The sequence below is a fragment of the Nicotiana sylvestris genome, chromosome 6 (genome assembly GCF_000393655.2).
Source record: "Nicotiana sylvestris chromosome 6, ASM39365v2, whole genome shotgun sequence".
Taxonomy (NCBI): domain Eukaryota; kingdom Viridiplantae; phylum Streptophyta; class Magnoliopsida; order Solanales; family Solanaceae; genus Nicotiana; species Nicotiana sylvestris.
This window is the reverse complement of record NC_091062.1, coordinates 46739662-46758474: the sequence shown is the minus strand read 5'-3', so window position 1 is coordinate 46758474 and position 18813 is coordinate 46739662. Positions and strand designations below refer to the sequence as shown.

At 39.2% G+C, this 18813-nt stretch overlaps 2 protein-coding genes across 2 annotated transcripts; one reads left to right on the top strand and one right to left on the bottom strand.

Annotated features, from left to right (window-relative positions):
- Window positions 1–4949: 4949 nt before the first annotated feature.
- On the bottom strand, window positions 4950–7582 carry LOC138870565 (uncharacterized). Its single transcript, XM_070148384.1, has 4 exons — window positions 6554–7582; window positions 6039–6434; window positions 5604–5876; window positions 4950–5519 (listed from the first exon to the last, which is right to left on the bottom strand). Exons 1-4 carry the CDS (start codon window positions 7580–7582, stop codon window positions 4950–4952), a joined length of 2268 nt encoding a protein of 755 aa, XP_070004485.1.
- Window positions 7583–13996: 6414 nt separating this feature from the next.
- On the top strand, window positions 13997–14332 carry LOC138870564 (uncharacterized). The gene has a single exon (XM_070148383.1). The coding sequence runs from the start codon at window positions 13997–13999 to the stop codon at window positions 14330–14332; it is 336 nt and encodes a 111-aa protein (XP_070004484.1).
- The last annotated feature ends 4481 nt before the right edge of the window (window positions 14333–18813 follow it).

Here is an 18813-nt window from a genome sequence, read left to right as displayed (position 1 = left end):
TGATTTCTGCATTATCTTCCTCAGTCACAGTCCCTCTTACCACTCACTTTGTGTAGAGCTGTCCTCAGAAGTAGTCTCAGCCTTAAACAGTTGTTTGTAAAACTTAATCTGCATCATCACCTACCTCATTAGTTCCTTCCATCCTCTAGCCATCAGCATCTTTAATTTTCTGAACAGAAAGTCTTTTCCTTCTGTCTTTAAGCACACTCCATGGAAGTGAGCAGTATTGGCGTCTCCCTCTCCAAGCCATTTTACCCTAGATTTTTTACCTTAAATCATTGTCCTGCAACTTCAAGAATTCGGTGAACTCAGCTCTACCTCTTGAAAGATTCATGCTATTATCCATGTTATTATCGGTGATCGATGATTCTTCCAGGTTAGTTATGATAGCTTCAAGCCTTTTAGGCTCTTCACAGATAGCTCCAAAGGCCATCCTCGACCAGGTATTGAATGTCTTGCACAATCTCTTTAGTTTCTGATGTAGCACATAAAGAGGGTTACATAGGTAGGTCCAGCTTAGTTACTAGTCAAGTCATCAAATTCTGAAACATAACCCACATTTTGATACAACACAGGAGTATTAAGCTTCAACCTCTATGCTAATTTAACTTGAAGCAATTATTCTTAACAAGCATGCTCAAACTGTCAGTTATGTATCAGCATTATATCACAAAGGAAACAATCAACATGCTCCATATCAAAGAAGTACCATAACCGGTCCCGGAAAAGGTGTTCCTTCTTATTTTTTGGTTTTTTAATAAAGCCAATTGAAATTTTTCCTGCACCTCCAGTATATTTTCACAAGCATTAGAAAAACGAAAACACTAATTGAGAAGGTAAAGGTATTATGCTATATGCATTAAGCAAGCTGCAGCAGCAAAATTATACTACCAAACAGTTCCGTATTCTGCGTCATTATATTATTAGAAATTGAAAAGGAAGAAAATAAGCTAAGATGAGATATATTCTCCAGAGACAACATATTGCATCTAATTGATACGGTAATATACAACAACAACAACAACAACCCAGTAAAATTACACAAGTGGAGTCTGGGAGGGTAGTGTGTATGCACACCTTACCCCTACCCGAGGGAGCAGAGAAAATGGAAATAAAGCAATCCCGATTCTCTGCCATGCGTGGCTTCGACTACCTATCCTATTGAATGCAGTTTATGTGAAAGAGAAAACTCGACTAAATAACTCACGCAAATAACCTTTCTACCGTCTCAAAAATAACTTTTTCATCACATGATAGAGTAAAAGTCAGAAAAAGTTACATGAAACTAACGCATACAGAAACGGCGCATTGCAGCATACTGTGCTTGGTTGTTCAAATCGAAGACAACGGTGCTATGATACGTCCAATCTATAATCCTAAATCTAGCTAGCTTCTTAAGCAGAGCATATTGCTCGAGGGTATAAGATTGAGAGCCAGAGGAGGAGGAGGAGGAGGAGGAGGATGCACTGACATCGATTTCGATCACTGTTTCTTGGGGCTCAGACGTCTCCTGTCGAGGACGTTTCTGGGCTCCATCCTTGGCCGATGTTAATCCTATCCAAGTTGTTTCTATTTCGCCTTCTTCGTAAGTGCGGTATTCAGATGAACCGAAGAAGCGGCGATCAGTCTTGCACTGATACATTTCGAGATTAACTTCAGCAGGCTTAAGAATAGTTGGATAGTATTGCCAATCATCAACGTCACATGGGCCGAGGCTTGGTGTACAAGCCTCACCAATGATGTGGGCTGCAATGAGGTCAATTGTAGAGTAGTTGCTCTCTTTAGGGAACCAAGAAAATGCTTTCGCATCTCTGCCTTCACCATGCCAATCTAATAGCCACGCAGGTCTACCTAGAGTACTGTCGGAGACAAGGGTTTCAACTTTCCAATTCGAATTTGATTGCTGCATTTTATCAAGCAGAGAAAAGGCGAGACTTTCGTTAAGATCCCAGTTGTTCTGATCAATTCCAAATGGACTAGCGGCGGTGATGTTCATGTTTGATGAAATCAGAGGAATCCACATGGTGTCTTCTAGTGCTAGTCTGATACGAGTAGGGCGAATAATCCCATTCAAATGAACCAAGAATGTGTTACTAAAACGTATTTGTAAAATAATTCTGGAAATAGAAATGGACATAAACGGAAATGAACATAAACAGAAATGAACATAACCATAAATAACAGAAAACTAATTCAAGCTCACTGAATTCACAGTGTTTCCTTAAGGATTTTTAATCCGCTCCTAGTACCCAAGGTTATGGATTATTTCCTCTCATGATAGAACGAAATACACATTGGTGTAGTGGTACTTCAAACCCCAGTGTTTCAGCGAACACAAAGTTCGATAGCAAATCACACTTACTGTTGCTTTGTTTGATGCTAAAAGTATGCAGGAGAAGGAGGAGAAACTCAGAAAATCGTACTGAAATTCTGAGCAGAATAGCCTTGTATTTATAACCAAAGTTGGGCTGAAATCTGAAGAGGTGCAACTCTTCAAAATGACTGTTTATGCAAAACGGCCACAACATAAATGTCATTACATAAATGACTATTTACTCAACAATAAAGAGGGAAAATAAAGAGGGAAAATTGAAGAGGGTAGTTAATTTTCTGTTACCAAAACAAAAAAACGGATTGAAGAATTTAATATTAATATTTATTTTAATATTAATATTCTGTTGTTAAAAAAAATTAATAACATTTCTGTTAATATTTTACTATTAACAAATAAATTTGGTCCAAAAAGTTAATGAATCAATCGATCATTTGGACCAAATCCAAATCCGAATCTGAAGTCGAAGCCGAAGTCGAGCCAAGCGAGCGATGACGATGACGTCGCGAGGCTTGCCTTCTTCTCAACTCTTTAAGAGCTAGAAGAAGAGCAATTGCTTATATACCCATAAAAACCTCTTCCTCCTCCAATATGGGACAATGTCCATTTGCCAAGTGGAGAAACTTAAAATTTCACTCAAAAATTTTATTTCCCTCCATTTCCCATTCACCCTCTTTTATGTATTAAATACATAAAAAAACCAACAGAATACATCATATTTATCAGATATGTGGGCTGCAGGGGTGTGGTAGTGTTGAACAAATGCTGTGCCGGAGACTTGCTGGATGGCTTTGCGGTTAGATACACAGAGGTCATAAAACCAACAGGAAACATATGCTTTGGCACCATATTCGCATTGCTTTTCTCTCACTCCTGCTGATATCGCGTATGGTGTAATGAACTCAATTGAAATAAGGAAACAAACAAAAATAATCGAAATAGAATGATTTTTGGGGCAATTTTCTATTATATTGATAAGAAAAAAAATGATTACAAACCTGAATGAAAATTAATTACTCCCTAACTAGACTCCATAGATGCGGATTCCTGAAGAAGAGAAGAGAAGAAGAAGAAGAGATGTTAGGAAGAAGAAAGAGAGTGAGAAGAGAGAATAGAGAAATCGAAGAGAGAGAGAAGGAAAATACCCTCATGAACGATGCCTTCTCCACTCTATTGAAGTTGGTTATAACAACCCTTCAGCTGACGTGGCCAAATCGTAGCCTTTGGAGTTCATTAATGCCTAATATAATCCTAGTCGTTCATTCAAATTTCTATTACCCCCTTTCCTATTTTCTGTTATTGCCTATTCTCATTTTCCATTTCGAATCCCAGCTACTGCTTCTTCTTAATAGGTCATGACATACTCTCCCCCTTCAAACAATCCTTGCCCTCAAGGATTGGAATTAAATTCTGGAAACCTTGCCTTGATGTAGTGATAGTCCTCCCAAGTGGCATCTTCTGGAGGGAGATTTGACCACTGCCCCAGTACCCTTACCACGACAGAGTTGTCCCTCTTAATAAGCTGCCTCTGCAAGATTGCCACTGGTTTCACCAGGAACTTACCATCCTCGCCAGTGAGTGGTAGTGTGGTCTGCACTACTACTCTATCGCCCACCTTCTTCTTGAGCAAAGATACATGAAACACAGGGTGGACCTTAGATTCAGGAGGAAGATCAAGTTTGTAAGACACTTTGCCAATTCTTGCCAGGATCTTGTAGGGTCCATAGTACTTAGAGCTCAGCTTCAAGTTTCTTCTCAATGCTAGAGATGTTTGTCTATAAGGTTGCAATTTCAAATAGACCAAATCCCCAACTTGAAACTCCCTATTTGTTCTCCTTTTGTCAGCATAGTATTTCATCATCTCTTGTGCTTTAGTGAGGTTGTCCTTTAACAGCTGTTGCATCTGTTGTCTATGCGTCACTGTATCTTCAGCAGCTGGTATCACAGTCTCCAATAAGGGGCCCAATGACAACTGTGTGGGTGAGTATTCGTATACTGCTTCAAAGGGGGTACATTGTAAGCTGGTGTTGAAATTGGTGTTATACCTTTATTGTGCAGCAGTTAGCCATTGTTTCCACTGAGTTGGCCTATTAGCAGTCATACACCTGAGATAGTTCTCCAGACACCTATTGACCCTTTCAGTTTGGCCATCACTCTAAGGGTGATAGGTAGTGTTGTAATGAAGCTGAGTCCCAAGGAGTTTAAATAAGGCTTGCCAAAAGTGACATAGGAATACCTTATCTCTGTCTATCACTATAGACTCTGGAATACCATGTAAGCAATGTATTTTCTTCCAAAACACCTCAACTACAAATACTGCTGTGTAAGGATGAGTAAGTGCTATGAAGTGTGCATACTTTGTCAATCTATCAACCACTACAAGGATAACTTCTTTGTTCTTGGATTTGGGTAACCCTTCTATGAAGTCCATACTGATGTGGCTCCAAGCCTGGTTAGGGATTGGTAGGGGCTGCAACAACCCAGGGTAGGCCATGTGATCATCTTTGCTCTTGAGTCAAACATCACAACTAGCCACATGATCAATAACCATCTATTTCATCCCATGACAATAAAATATTTGTGATAGTCTTTTGAGAGTTTCAAGCTGCCCTGAGTGTCAAACTACAGGAGAATCATAAAAGGTGGATATCAACTGAGTTCTGAGCCCACCATTGGCACCAATATAAATTTTCCCTTTCTTCCTGAGTATGTTGGCAGTGTAGTGCCATATGCTGGGTCCTTGTTGAGTTACAACCATTTGGCTAATGATTTCTGTAGCTTTAGGGTCCCCTTCATAGCTGTGTGTTATTTCTTGAACCCATAGAAGAACTGATATACTGATGGACTGCAATGCTCCTTGGAGTTGGTTCCTTTGAACTTCTGAATCTTCCTGTTGTCTAGAAAGGGAATAAGCTACCCTATTTTCAGCTCCCTTCTTATACTGCACCTCATAGTCTAATCCAAGCAATTTGGTCAGTCCCTTTTGCTGTATAGGAGTAGTCACCCTTTGTTCTAGGAGGTATTTCAAGCTGTGATGGTCAGTTCTCACCACAAAATATTTGTACTGTAAATAATGTCTCCACTTTTCCACTGCATTCAGCAGAGCCAGATACTCCTTTTCATAGATGGATTTACCTCTGTGTCTTGGAGCCAAGACCTTGCTAAAGTAAGCTATTGGTCTACCTTCCTACATCAGTACAGCCCCAATGCCCATTTGGCTAGCATTAGTCTCTACTATGAACTATTTGTTGTAGTCAGGTAGTGCCAGCACAGGTGTAGAAGTCATAGCTCTTTTCAACTTTTCAAAGGCTAAGTCTGCTTCCTCATTCCACTTAAAGGCTTCCTTTCTTAATAAGTCAGTCGACGGTCTACAAATGATGCCATATTTGGCAACATACTTCCTATAATACCCCATCAATCCTAAGAATCCCCTCAAAGCTCTCACGGAGTTGGGCTTAGGCCACTCAACCATGGCCTTGATTTTGGAAGGATCAGTTGATACTCCTTTTACAGTTATAATATGCCCCAAATATTCAACTTTGGACTGACCAAAAGAACACTTAGACCTTTTAGCAAATAAGGACTGTTTCCTTAAAGTATCAAAAACTGCACTCAAATGAGTTGCATGTTACCTCTCAGATAAGTTGTATATAAGTATGTCATCAAAGAAAACTAATACAAATTTTTGAATGAAAGGTTGAAAAACCTGGTTCATCAAGGCTTGGAAGGTGGCTGGGGCATTTGTTAGCCCAAATGGCATCACCTTGAACTCATAGTGGCCCATGTGAGTTCTGAATGCTGTCTTGTACACATCGTCCACCTTCATTCTAATCTGATGGTAACCGACCCTCAAATCTACTTTGGAAAACATCACAGACCCACTCAGCTGATCCAATAGATCATCCACAGTGGATATTTGGTATTTATCCTTTATTGTAATGTCATTCAGTCCTCTATAGTCTACACAAAACCTCCAAGTTCCATCTTTCTTCTTGACAAGTAAGGCTGGTAAAGAGAAGGGTGATTGACTATGCTGTATGGTGCCATTAGTAAGCATCTCCTTGACCTGTCTTTCTAATTCCTCTTCTGGTAATAGTTGTATCTATAAGGCCTCAAACTGACTGGCATAGCCCCAAGTTTCAAGGGTATGGTATGGTCTAAGGTCCTGACAGGAGGCAAGGCCTTAGGCTCAGCAAATACATCTGAGTATTATTGCAGTACCTCCTCAATAGCCTCTCCAATTGGGTCTTGCTCTTCTGCTTTAACAGCACTCATCATGAATAGGTGAGTTATCAGAGCCTGACCTTTTCTTAGCATTTTGCCCATTGCTCCACTGGTGATCATAGTCAACTTCCCTTCCTCAGTAATGCCCTGCAATATTAGCTTGTTGCCCTTCTTACTAATGGTAGCACACATCTTCTCATGGTCGAATTTGGTTGGATTATGCTTCTTCATCCAGTCATTTCCCATCACCATGTCACAACCCCCAAGTAGAATAATCAGTAAGTTCTCTTGGAAGGGTCTGTTTTGCATTTTCCACTGATAACTCGTACAAATCGAAGTGCACATAACATAGTTTCCATCAACTACTATCACTCTCACTGGTGGAAAGGGTTGGGCTTGGTACCCTGACTTCTTAACTGTGGTGGCATCAATGAAACTGTGAGTACTCCCAGAATCAATCAACACTGTTAGTTTCCTGTTCCCTATGGTACCCCACACCAGTATGGTATTGACTCCTTTGTTAGCACCTGATAGGCCATTCAAACATACTGCCTCTATGACCTCTTGTTCCACTTCTCCTTCAATGATCAACCCTGCAGAGCTTTGTTCTTCCTTTATCTCACCAGTTTTAGTAGGAACTTTTCTTGTCCCTATCATGTTATTCAGTTGCTTCTTCTTGCATTGATGGCCTTGAGTATACTTCTTACCACATTTGTAACACAAATAGTTACTCTTCCTATACTCATATACCTTAGGACTAAGCCTAAATGAATTTGGCTTAACTGTAGTTGCAACAGGAGCTTTGGTACTACTAGGGTTGCCAGTTATTAAAGAGGTTTTGGCTACTACTTTAGTACGCTTGAGAGAAGCTTCTATGGCCTTATCCTGCAACCTAGCTTGTTCCACAGCAAATCGTAGAGTTGTAGGTTTAAATAGCTTCACCCCAAACCTAATCTCTTCCTTCAGAGCCCCAATGAAACTGGATATGAAGTGTGACTCATCCAAGTTAGGATTCCTTATCAGCATTTGGGCTTTCAAGTCCTCAAACTTACCCAGAAATTCATCCACTATCCCAGTTTGGCTTAACTTGTTGAATTCCTCTACTTCCCATTAATTCCTTCCCAAATTGAATCAGCAATTCTTCTTTGAATTCAGTCCAGCTTACTTCACCTTTACTTAGTACTAAGGAGTCGTACCAAATATTTGCCAATCCATTCAAATAGAGAGCAGTTGCTTCCACCTTCAAGTTATCTGGAGTTCTATACAAATTAAAGTACCTCTCAAACTTCCTAATCCATCCTTTAGGCTCATGACCTTAAAAGTAAGGTAGCTCTTATTTAGGCGCAGGAGCTTGTACTACTGGAGGTCGATGTTGCCTTATTTCCTGACCTGGTATAGGTAGTAGATCATCACCTTGAGGTCTCTCCTCTTGTGCTCTTTGTGGAACCCTTTCTAGATTAGTCAGTCGCTCTAGGATCAGTTCCAGTGTGCCCTGTATTCCATTTTGAGTGTTGCGAAGTTCCTCTTGAGTGGTCATAACCTCATTTAGAACCTCCTTGTGTCTAACTAGTTTATTATCAATAACCTTTAACCTAGTTCCTTCAACCATCACCCCCTTCACAGTTGTAGAATCGAGGGTCTGATACCAATTGTAATGAACTCAATTGAAATAAGGAAATAAAAAACAATAATATAAATAGAATGATTTTTGGGGAAATTTTCTATTTATATTGATAAGAAAAAAAAAACGATTACAAAGCTGAATGAAAATTAACTACTCCCTAACTAGACTCCATGGCTGCGGATTCTTGAAGAAGAGAAGAGAAGAAGAAGAGATGTTAGGAAGAAGAAAGAGAGAGAGAAGAGATAAGAGAGAAGAGAGAAGAGAGAAATCGAAGAGAGAGAAGGAAAATACCCTGATGAACGATGCCTTCTCCACTCTGTTGAAGTTGATTATAACAACCCTTCAGCTAACGTCGCCAAATAGTAGCCCTTGGAGTTCAATAATGCCTAATCTAATCCTAGCCGTTCATTCAAATTTCTGTTACTCCCTTTCCCATTTTTTGTTATTGCCTATTCTCATTTGCCATTTCGAATCCCAGCTGTTGCTTCTTCTTAATAGGTCATGACATATGTCTTGATAATGCGGAGGAGGAATTCCCACGATTGTAGGAACGTCTTTACGTACCACCAACAGAGTTTGTCGAATAAAGCTTGGGTACGAAGGGTGGCGTAGCGACGATGCTTCATTACTATCCCGATGAAGTCCAATCTGTACTGTTTCATCCTGGAGATAATCTACGATTTGCTGGAGTTTCAGAGCAGTGGGGAGAAGTTCCGCCTTGTGTTAAAGTTAAACTTATATTGTGTCTTTTTGTTATTGTTCTTCACTGTGGTTACACTCTTATCCTGTGATGACTTTCAGGATTCTACAAATAATTGTTCCAAATACACTGTTTTTACTTTTTGTATTCAAAGGGGTAAAAATAAATCATTAAGGTAGTCTGTCTTCCTTTTTAAATTGAATTGAATTAATCAAGAAATCATTGTGGGATTTAAATTGAGTTTAGAGAGCATAAGTATCGATCAACCTTAGAGACGTATTCTCCAAATCTCTTATTCTTTTGAAATTGAAAAAATAGATGTAGATTTAAAATTTCATCAAATAAATATAAGAAATTGCAAAAAAAGAATAATCTCGATCTTTTCTACTCAGTAATCTAGTTTCAACATGCATGAAGATCAATAATTAGGTTCGAGTCGCTCTTTAGATTCTCATTTCTAATGGTTTCTCAGTTTCCATTAAATCCAATTTTTAATTCCGTCATAGACCCATAGTCATAACTAGTTTTGTTTACCTAATACAATTTAAGTCTTTTTGGTTCTATATAATCCTTTTTAACCTAAGATAGAAAAATTATATTCCTTGTCGCATAAGTAGCGATCTGGATGGATGGTGTAATGACTACCCCTATTTTCGACATGGACATGGGGAATAAATTCCCCGTGAAGATGCGAAGATTGATAAAATATAACACTAGAGGTCGACAAATAAAATATAGAATATGTATAATTTATAAAGTTGTTTTTTTCTATTCAAGTAGTAATTGAGCATAGGAGATCATTTAATCAAGTAATATTTATTTTTTTCTAAGGAAAGGAATAATTTATATTAAAGAAATTAAGAGGTCTAGGTATTATTATTACATAACATAGGGGTAGACCGCATAGCGATTGTCCCCAATATGTCTTTATTGAAAGCATGTAAAACAAAGGCCGGTGGAGTTCCCAGTAGGTTATGCTGTCTTCCTCCATCGTTTTTGATTGCATGGTACACCCATACTTTGCTAGAGCGTCAGCACAGAGTGTCTTCTCTATAAATATGGTTTATAGTCTCTGATCCAACTGCATCAAGAAGAAAACTGTGAATCTATTTTTACTATAATTGGGAAGAGATTTTTTGTGAAAGATAGTTCCAGTCCAGTAAGTAGTACAAGCAACTCTGCATATATTGTAGAATTTGCAGTCATTTTCTACGTAAAGCCCACAATCCATGTGACATTGTGGTCTCTAATTATTTCCTCAGTCCAGTGGTTTGGTGAGTTGGATCATAAGCACCATCACCGTTGAGCTTATATTGACTAGTTGGTGGTGGTAACCATTTTACTGGGATTGCAGCGGTGGTTTTGGAGATGTTGTGGCCTGAGTGAGTGAGAGGTATTCTGCTACTTGAAGCATGATTTTTTTTTCTGCATGTAGGGACTGAGATTAGGTTAAAGAGATTTGAATTTCTATTGATCTAAATGTTCTAGAAGATGAATGGCATTGTGGTGGAGTATGATGCTGTGAAGGAGGCATTTGGTGTTTGGATAGCAGTGTTTTTTGAGGAGCTCCCCTTTATCCAGTTGGCAAGGTTGTGTGTTTGGGGTATGCGTAAGTTGAATAAAGCCCATAAATGGTAGGAGTGCTTGCATCCAAAGAAGATGTGATTTATGTCTTCTACACTATTTGGGCATAATTGACAAAAGTGTGGTTGAAGTATTTTTCTCTGGTATAGAAAGTCTCTAGTAGGGAGTTTGTGGTGCAGAAGCAACCACAAGAAGAATTTGTATTTGTTCAAGCAATTGAAGTGCCAAAACCAAGAATAAGTGACATGTGTGAGTGATAGCAATTGGTTGGTGATCTGGAGTTGTAGCATATATGTTGCTTTTGTAGTAAAATTACCAAGGGATGTTTGGTTCCATAAAGGTTGGTCAGGCTTATTGGTGGAGAATGGGATGATAGTGCGGTTTATTAATTGAACAATGGTAGGATGTAGGGATACGAATAATCTTCCTAAAAACCACAAGTGGTTTGAGATGATTGATGATACTGTTAGTTGTTTCTCCATATGTTGTAAGGGGCCCTGGATCGTGTGGCATAGACAACTATTGTTTGGGAGCCAGTTGTCATTCCAGGGGTTGACGGTTGATCCATCCCTTATGTTCTAGGAGAGCTCTATTTGGAAGAGGGCAGTGGATTTGGTCATACTTTTTCATATCTTTGAATCAATTAGCTTGGCCTGGTATGTTCTTGTATGTCTATGTTGAACATATTTTTCTTGAAGTATTTTGGCTCATAAGGAGTTTGCACTCTTACGGAATCGCCAAAGTAACCCTGCTAGCGTAGCATAGTTTTTATCAACAATTTTATATAAACCTAGTCCTCCTAGTGATTTGGGAGTGGTTATAGTCTCTAAGCTGGCAAGGTGGATTTTTTTTTCGGGGTTCAATCCCACAGAAAATTTCTTTGGATACGGCCGATGTGATTTCTAGTAGATGTTGGTAATAGGTTGCTTTGCATGGAGTAGTTAGATATAATGGCTAATACTGAGTGTAACAGAGTAATTTTTCCTGCCATGTTGATAGTTTTTGCTTTCCAACCGAAAAGTTTATTGTTCATTTTATCCATTATGAATTGGTAATCCTTTCCTTTTGGAAAGTTATTTGTTAGGTGGAAGCCAAGGTATTTCCAAAATTATTGGATTTACAAATATTTAGTACTCTAGTCAAATAATCTTGAGTGTTGATGGGCACATTTCTTTAGAAGAATACTTTGAATTTGGAGAAATTAATTTTTTGTCCCGACTGGCTGTGAAGATTGTTGAAAATATTTATAATAGTGCTAGTGTAATAATGGTCAGCTCGTGAGAATAATATAAGGCTGTCTACAAAAAGTAGGTGCAAGATTGATGGTCCAGATCTACTAATCTTAACTGGCGTCTAGTCTCCATTGGTTGTTGCTTGGTCAATTTGCTGAGATAGAGACTGCATTCAAATGATGAAGATGTATGGAAAGAGGGGGTCTCCTTTGCGTATATCTCTCGACGATTCAAAGAATTTTGTTGATTTTCCATTAATCATGATGGAGATGGTAGAGGAAGAGATACAATTCATGATTAGGTTGATAAGCTTTGTAGGGAATCCTAAGTTATGGAGAGATTTGCGGATGAAAGACCATTCAAGTCTGTCAAAGGCTTTTTTGAGGTCTAGTTTGAGCATCATGTTGCCCATACGGCCCGCCATGCATTTGATGGAGTGGATTGCTTATTGCACTGTGATGGCATTATCGGCTTCCGTTCTACCTGGTAGGAAACTGTACGATTGGGACTAATTAGGTATTTCAGGAAAGGGCGGATCCTATTCACTATTATTTTAGTAATGGTTTTATTGACGGTGTTGCAAAGACTTATAGGCCTGTATTGAGAAATGTGCTCAGGGTTCTTGACTTTTGGGATGAGAGTGATAAAGGTGGTATTTAGATCACCTGGTATGGTAGCAGATTCAAAGGCATCTTTGCAAGTTTGCAGGACAACACTTTTAGTGGCATTCCAGTGCTTTTGAAAGAAAATTGGATGAAGACCATCTTGTCCAGGGTCTTTAAGGGGTTTGAAAGATCTAATCACGTGGTTGACTTCTATTTCAATAATTATCCTGGATAGATGTGACCTATCCTCTTGTGACAGAGCATATTCATAGTGATTGTGTGTTTCATTAGTGCTGGAAGTAAGCTCAGTTGAGTAAATAGCATTGTAGTGGTTCAGGATAATGGATGCAATTTCATTGTGATCGTAGGTCCAGTTACCTATGAAGTCATTTAAGCCCAGAATTCTATTTTTCTTCTTCATTGGATAGTAGAAGCGTAAAAGAATTTAGTGTTAGTGTCGCCCTCATTTAGCCAGAGAACTCGAGATTTTAGTTTTCAAAAATCTTCTTCGTTTTTAATAATACATTATATTGGTCACACATGTTGTTTTCTAGGTTTTGGTAGAAGAAATATTTTGTGGTGGGGTCCATTTTTTGGAGGCCCGCTAGTCTGGCAAGGAGGACTTTTTTTGTTTAGAAAATGTTGCACAAAGTAGTCTTATTCCACTCCTTGACATATTCGGTAAAATTAATTAATGCACAGTGATATAAGGAGTACTGATGCTAGTGATGATTAATGATATAAAATCTGGATGGCTGAACCACATAGTTTCTAGACTAAATAAATTATTGGGCCTAGCTATTTTTGAGAGACTTAATAGAGAGGACAATGGTCTGAATGTGTTCTAGGGAGATGATTGATCGTAGAGTCGAGGTGCATACTAAACCACGAGGGGTTTGCCTAGAAGCAGACTAATCTTTCTAGAATTAAATTTTTCCCAGTGCTTCTTAGGTTTGACCAGGTGAATCTTGAGTCAGTGAAGCCTAGATCAACCATGTTGATATTTTGGAGGCAATGTAGTAGCACATTAGCAAGATTATTATTAATAGGGGTTCCACCGAATTTATCTGTGGTAGAAGTGATTTCATTAAAATCCCCACAAGTGATCCAGGGTTATGCATGGGATGTAGAGATTTGCTCTATATTGTCCAATAACATTTTCCTATTACTAAGAAGGTTGGGGAGGTCGTGGGGGATATGCATAAGATGAGTAGGGGCAGAGCTACCGGGACTGGCGAGATTCCGATAAAATTTTGGAGGTGTATGGGTAGAGCAGGCTTGGAGTGGTTGACTGCATTGTTTAATGTTATTTTCAGGACGAAGAGGATGCTAGACGAGTGGAGGTGGAGTACGGTGGTTCTGTTGTACAAGAACAAAGGTGACATCCAGGTTGCAACAACTATAGGGGTATCAAATTATTGAGTCACACCATGAATGTTTGGGAGAGGGTAGTAGAAGCGAGGGTGAGGAGGACAATGTCTGTATCAGACAACCAGTTCGATTTCATGCCGAGTCATTCTACTATGGAAGCTATCCACCTTATTAGGTGGTTGGTGGAACAGTATAGGGATAGGAAGAAGGATTTGCGCATGGTGTTTATTGATCTGGAGAAAGTGTATGACAAGGTTCCTAGAGAGGTTCTTTAGAGATGCCTGGAGGCTAAAGGTGTGTGCTTACATTAGGGCGATTAAGGACATGTATGTTGGAGCTGAGACTCAGGTTAGGATAGTGGGAGAAGACTCTGAGCATTTTTCGATTATTATGGTGTTACACCAAGGATCTGCGCTCAGCCCATTCTTGTTTGCTCTGATGATGGACGCACTAACACACCATGTTCAAGGAGAAGTTCCATGGTGTATGTTATTCGCTGATGACACTTTTATGACTGACGAAATACGGAGTGGCATTAACGAGAGGCTGGAGGTTTGGAGACAGACCCTTGAGTCTAAGGGTTTCAAGTTGAGTAGGACGAAGATGGAGTATCTTGAGTGCAAGTCAATGCTGAGCCGAGGAAAGCGTGCATGGACATGAGGCTTGGATCGCAGGTCATTGTTAAGAGAGGCAGTTTCAAGTACTTTGGGTCGATTATCTAGGGGTAAGGGGAGATCAATAAGGTTGTCACACACTGTATATAGGTGGGATGGATGAAATGGAGTTTAGCATCTGGAGTCCTATGTGACAGGAAATTGCCTCCGCTACTCAAAGGTAAGTTTTATAGAGCGGTGGTTAGGCCGACTATGTTGTATGGGGCTGAGTATTGGTCAGTTAAGAACTCACATACTCAGAAGATGAGGGTAGTAGAAATGAGGATGTTGAGGTGGATGTGCGGGCACACTAGGATGGATAAGATTAGGAATGAAGATATTCAAGAGAAGGTGGGCGTGGCTCCTATGGATGACAAGATGCGGGAAGCGAGGCTCAGATGGTTCGAGCACGTACAGAAGAGGAACTTGGATACCCCGGTAAGGAGGTGCGAATGGTTGGCGTTGGTGGGTACGAGGAGAGGTATAAGACGACCTAAGAAGTATTGGGGTAAGCTGATCAGGCGTGATATGGCGAGGCTTCAGATCTCTGAGGACATGGAACTCGATAGGAAGCTGTGGAGGTCGAGCATTAAGATTGTAGTTTAGGAGGTAGTTGAGTTCATTTAGTCTACCAGTGCAAGGTTAGGCTGATAAGATTTAGTCTTAAAATGCTAGTGGTCAGTGTTATGTTTACACTACTCTTTCGTTTTCATAGTTTTGGGCCTTATTTTATGGTTATTATTTCTGCTTTCCATTTATTTATTAGTTCTTGTGATGTTGTTATTATTTCTATGGTTTTATTAATAGTACTGATATAGTGTCTCTTTTCGTCTTTTTGCCTTCTAAAGCCGAGAGTCTATCGAAAACAGTCTCTCAACCCCATCGAGGCAGAGGTAAGGTCTGTGTACACACTACCCTCCCTAGACCCCACTTGTGGGACTATACTAGGTCGTTGTTGTTGTTGTTGTAAAACTAGTACTAGCATAAACTAGAGATAGAATCCATGCTAGCTCAAGGGACTTACCGGGACATTTGCTTGTATTTCTTGGTTTGTGGCAGCAATGGGGTCCACCTGTGCTAATTCCACCATTAGAGCCTCTTGTGCTGCTTCTTTCATTTTTATCTCAGTGAGACGGACCATAGTGGGGTTGTTCCATGATAGGACTACTATGATATTCCTCCTAAAATCCACTCCATTAGCTCCCCTAAAGTTCCATAATAGTATCTTCTTTAGGGGGTGTTTTGGGTTGATCTCTCTTGATAGGCCCTCGTGGGGTTCAAAGCAAGAGACAGTCATTGATAGTTGAGGTCTTCTTGAATGGGTTCTTGCTCCCTTATAGTTAGAACCATCATAATGGAGTAAGAAATTGGATCCACAGGGTAGATCCTCATCACAATGACGAAAAACTTTCTTTTTGAGTTTTGGGAAGGGTTAGTGTCAGGGGCTTCGTTATTGTGATGTTTTGGAGAACTTGATCGAGGGTGCTTTCCTGCAATAGACCCGTATGCAATGTCCCTAGTAGTGATGGAGGGGAGTCCAATCGCTGTAGCTCCTCAAGGAGGAACTGTGGTAAGATTGGTACAACTTGTTCTTCTTCCTGGTGAGCTGGCGAAGCGTGCTGGGGAGCCATAGTTGGTGATGAGCTCCATGAGTTGGGTTGTAGGGGTGTACTCTAGCACGTTGGTGTCTCAGTTTCCAGTTGAGTCGTGGTTGATGCTTGCATGTCTAAGATCTGATTGCTTAGTTTTAGAGCAATTATTTCTTGGACTTGCAGTAGCTGGTGCGCATGTTGCATCTTCATGTTGGAATGGAGCCCCTATGATCATAGTGCGACAGGTGTGGTTGTGTTCTCCATCAACATGGTTACCTGTTGTACCATGTATTTGTAGTTCCAATGGCGTGGGAGTGGTGCTTGTGGTTGCATTTGTGGTGGACCTTCTTCCTGTAGCTATGGAGGTGTTGCATGTTGCATGTGACTGTAGTACTATTGGTGGTCCAAATGTAGGTTGTTCTCATATGCCAAAGGAAACTGGTAGGAGTTGTAGTACTCATTCAAGGGGTAGATAAACCCCATCGGAGTAAACGGTGCTTGTAGGTAGAGGGTTTGGGTCACTGAGTGGATTTGGGTATCTGTTGTTTTTGGTAGGTGGTGATTTGGGAAGGGTGGTTGCTGGTAACGAACATCGTTGCCCATGGCTCTCCTTCTTAGTTCCCAGTAGTTCCGGAGAGCATTGTTTCTCAGTGGTGATCGAGGCATGTTTGAGATCTGATGGTTGTGGAAATTCTTATTTTGGTTGTGAGATAGTGGAGTTTGAGGCATAGTGGGTATAAAAGAGTTGGGGCAATGGCGTGGAGGTAGGGTTTCATAGAGGGGCATCATTGCAATGGAGGTTAACAGGATGTGACCTCCCGGCAGTGGAGTGCTCTGAATCCATTTCTGCAGGAGCTGGATTTTGTGTATCATCGCTCAGTTGTGCATTTAATGCACTGGCATGTGAAATGATTTGTACTCTAGTTGGGGTGGGGGTAGTATTTTGAAGGAGTGGTTTGTTCCTTTTGTGGGATATATTCGAGTTGGATATATTTGAGACTTCCTCGTTAATTGTTTGAAGATCTTCTAGTTCTGCATTTGGCAGAATTTTTGGTACGAGAGTTCTTTCCAAAATGGCTATTTGAAGGGATAGAAATTTGTGAAGCGCATCCAATAAGAGTAGAAGATAGGCATGGTCAAAATATTTTTAAGAAAATTTTTCCAGGACTATAACTCGGCCTTCTGGCATTAACTTTACATACAGTTTTGGAAAATGTAGCAGATAACACTTGGGGTGAACAAAACCAAACCGCAAACCGACAAACCGAGTCAAACAAAAAAAAATTTGACTAGTGATTTGGTTTGGTATTTTAAAAAAACCTTGATTATAATCAGTTTGGCTTGGTATTAACTATAAAAAGTCAACCCGCGACTATATATAACTTTTAAAATTATTTTATACATAAATATTTTTATTATAATAATTTATATAATTTTCTTTAACTTTGTTTTTATTTTTGTATGGCCATTGCTGATAAATCACTTAGGTAAAAAAGCCCAAACTATTACACCCGAGTTTAGTTCACTCCAAAGTTGTATCTTGGAGAGTGTTGACTTCCAAAGTTGAGAGAGAAGCAAACCCTACAGCCGCACATCGTGAGCTCTTCCTTTTCAATTTAAGTTCAATTCGTCCGATTCAAGATCAAATCGTCCCAACTCAGTTTAATTTCGAAACAACTCATCTTGATTTAAGTTCGTCTCCATAAACTTTTAGTTGTCAAGTATTTTAAAAATAAAGTTTTATTTTTACTTGTAACTTTTCGCATACCAAGAGAAAAATAATTTTTTTTCTGTTTTACCTTTACCATTAATTACTCATTCTAAATTATTTTTCAAATTTATTAAGACTATACATCAATTAATATGGGTATCATGATAAATTATACATTTTATTTATTATTTCTTAAGGAGCGTGCAAAGTCAATAATGGACAAGTAAAGTGAACGGAGGAAGTAGTAAGTAGATGCTATTTCTACCTCAAAACTATTGGATAAGGGAGAAAATGTATTGTACCATGCAAGGACTTATTTGACTTCGTTTTTCGTGGGGCACATATTAAGTGAGTGAATGTCAGTTGAAAATGCAATCAAGACGATAAACCGACTCAGTATTGTTAACCAAGAATGAAAAGGGACTATCAAGAAAATCGATAACTGTTAAATGTGTTGAAACGTTTGAGAGAGTAATCTAGCACAACAAGAAAGCGATCTAAGCATTTAGCTATAAACATATCTTACGAAAGCAGGTCAGTCTTGGTCCCTTCTATAAGGATCAGAGGCGGATCTACCCTACCATTAGGGGGTCAATGGAAACCTCGAAAAAATACTATATATATATATATATATTTATTGTATACACACTAGGGACCCCTTAAGTAAATCTTTTGGCCCTCTCAACAATAAAAAAGCAGGACAGAAGCAATGGGTTTTTTAGCCTGCTTGAGTGCTTTAGTTACTTGATGAGCCTAGGTTTGAAATATATATATATATATATTTATTGTATACACACTAGGGACCCCTTAAGTAAATCTTTTGGCCCTCTCAACAATAAAAAAACAGGACAGAAGCAATGGGTTTTTTAGCCTGCTTGAGTGCTTTAGTTACTTGATGAGCCTAGGTTTGAAACCCGGCTCCTGCACTTTTTTATTTCATTTAATTTTAAAAAATTTAATTCAACGATTGTTCACTTATGTTTTAATAGTGTGCTGTTTTTTATTTTATCTTTTCTGTATTCTTTAATACTTGTATACAATAGTTGATATTTAGCTTAAAGTATATATATTTATATGTATATTGCCTCATATTTTACTCGTGTTTCGTGGATTTTAGATGTGAAATGTATTGATTTATGCTGATTCGTGGTATTTTTGTATGTAGGAACCATCCGTAAGCAACTG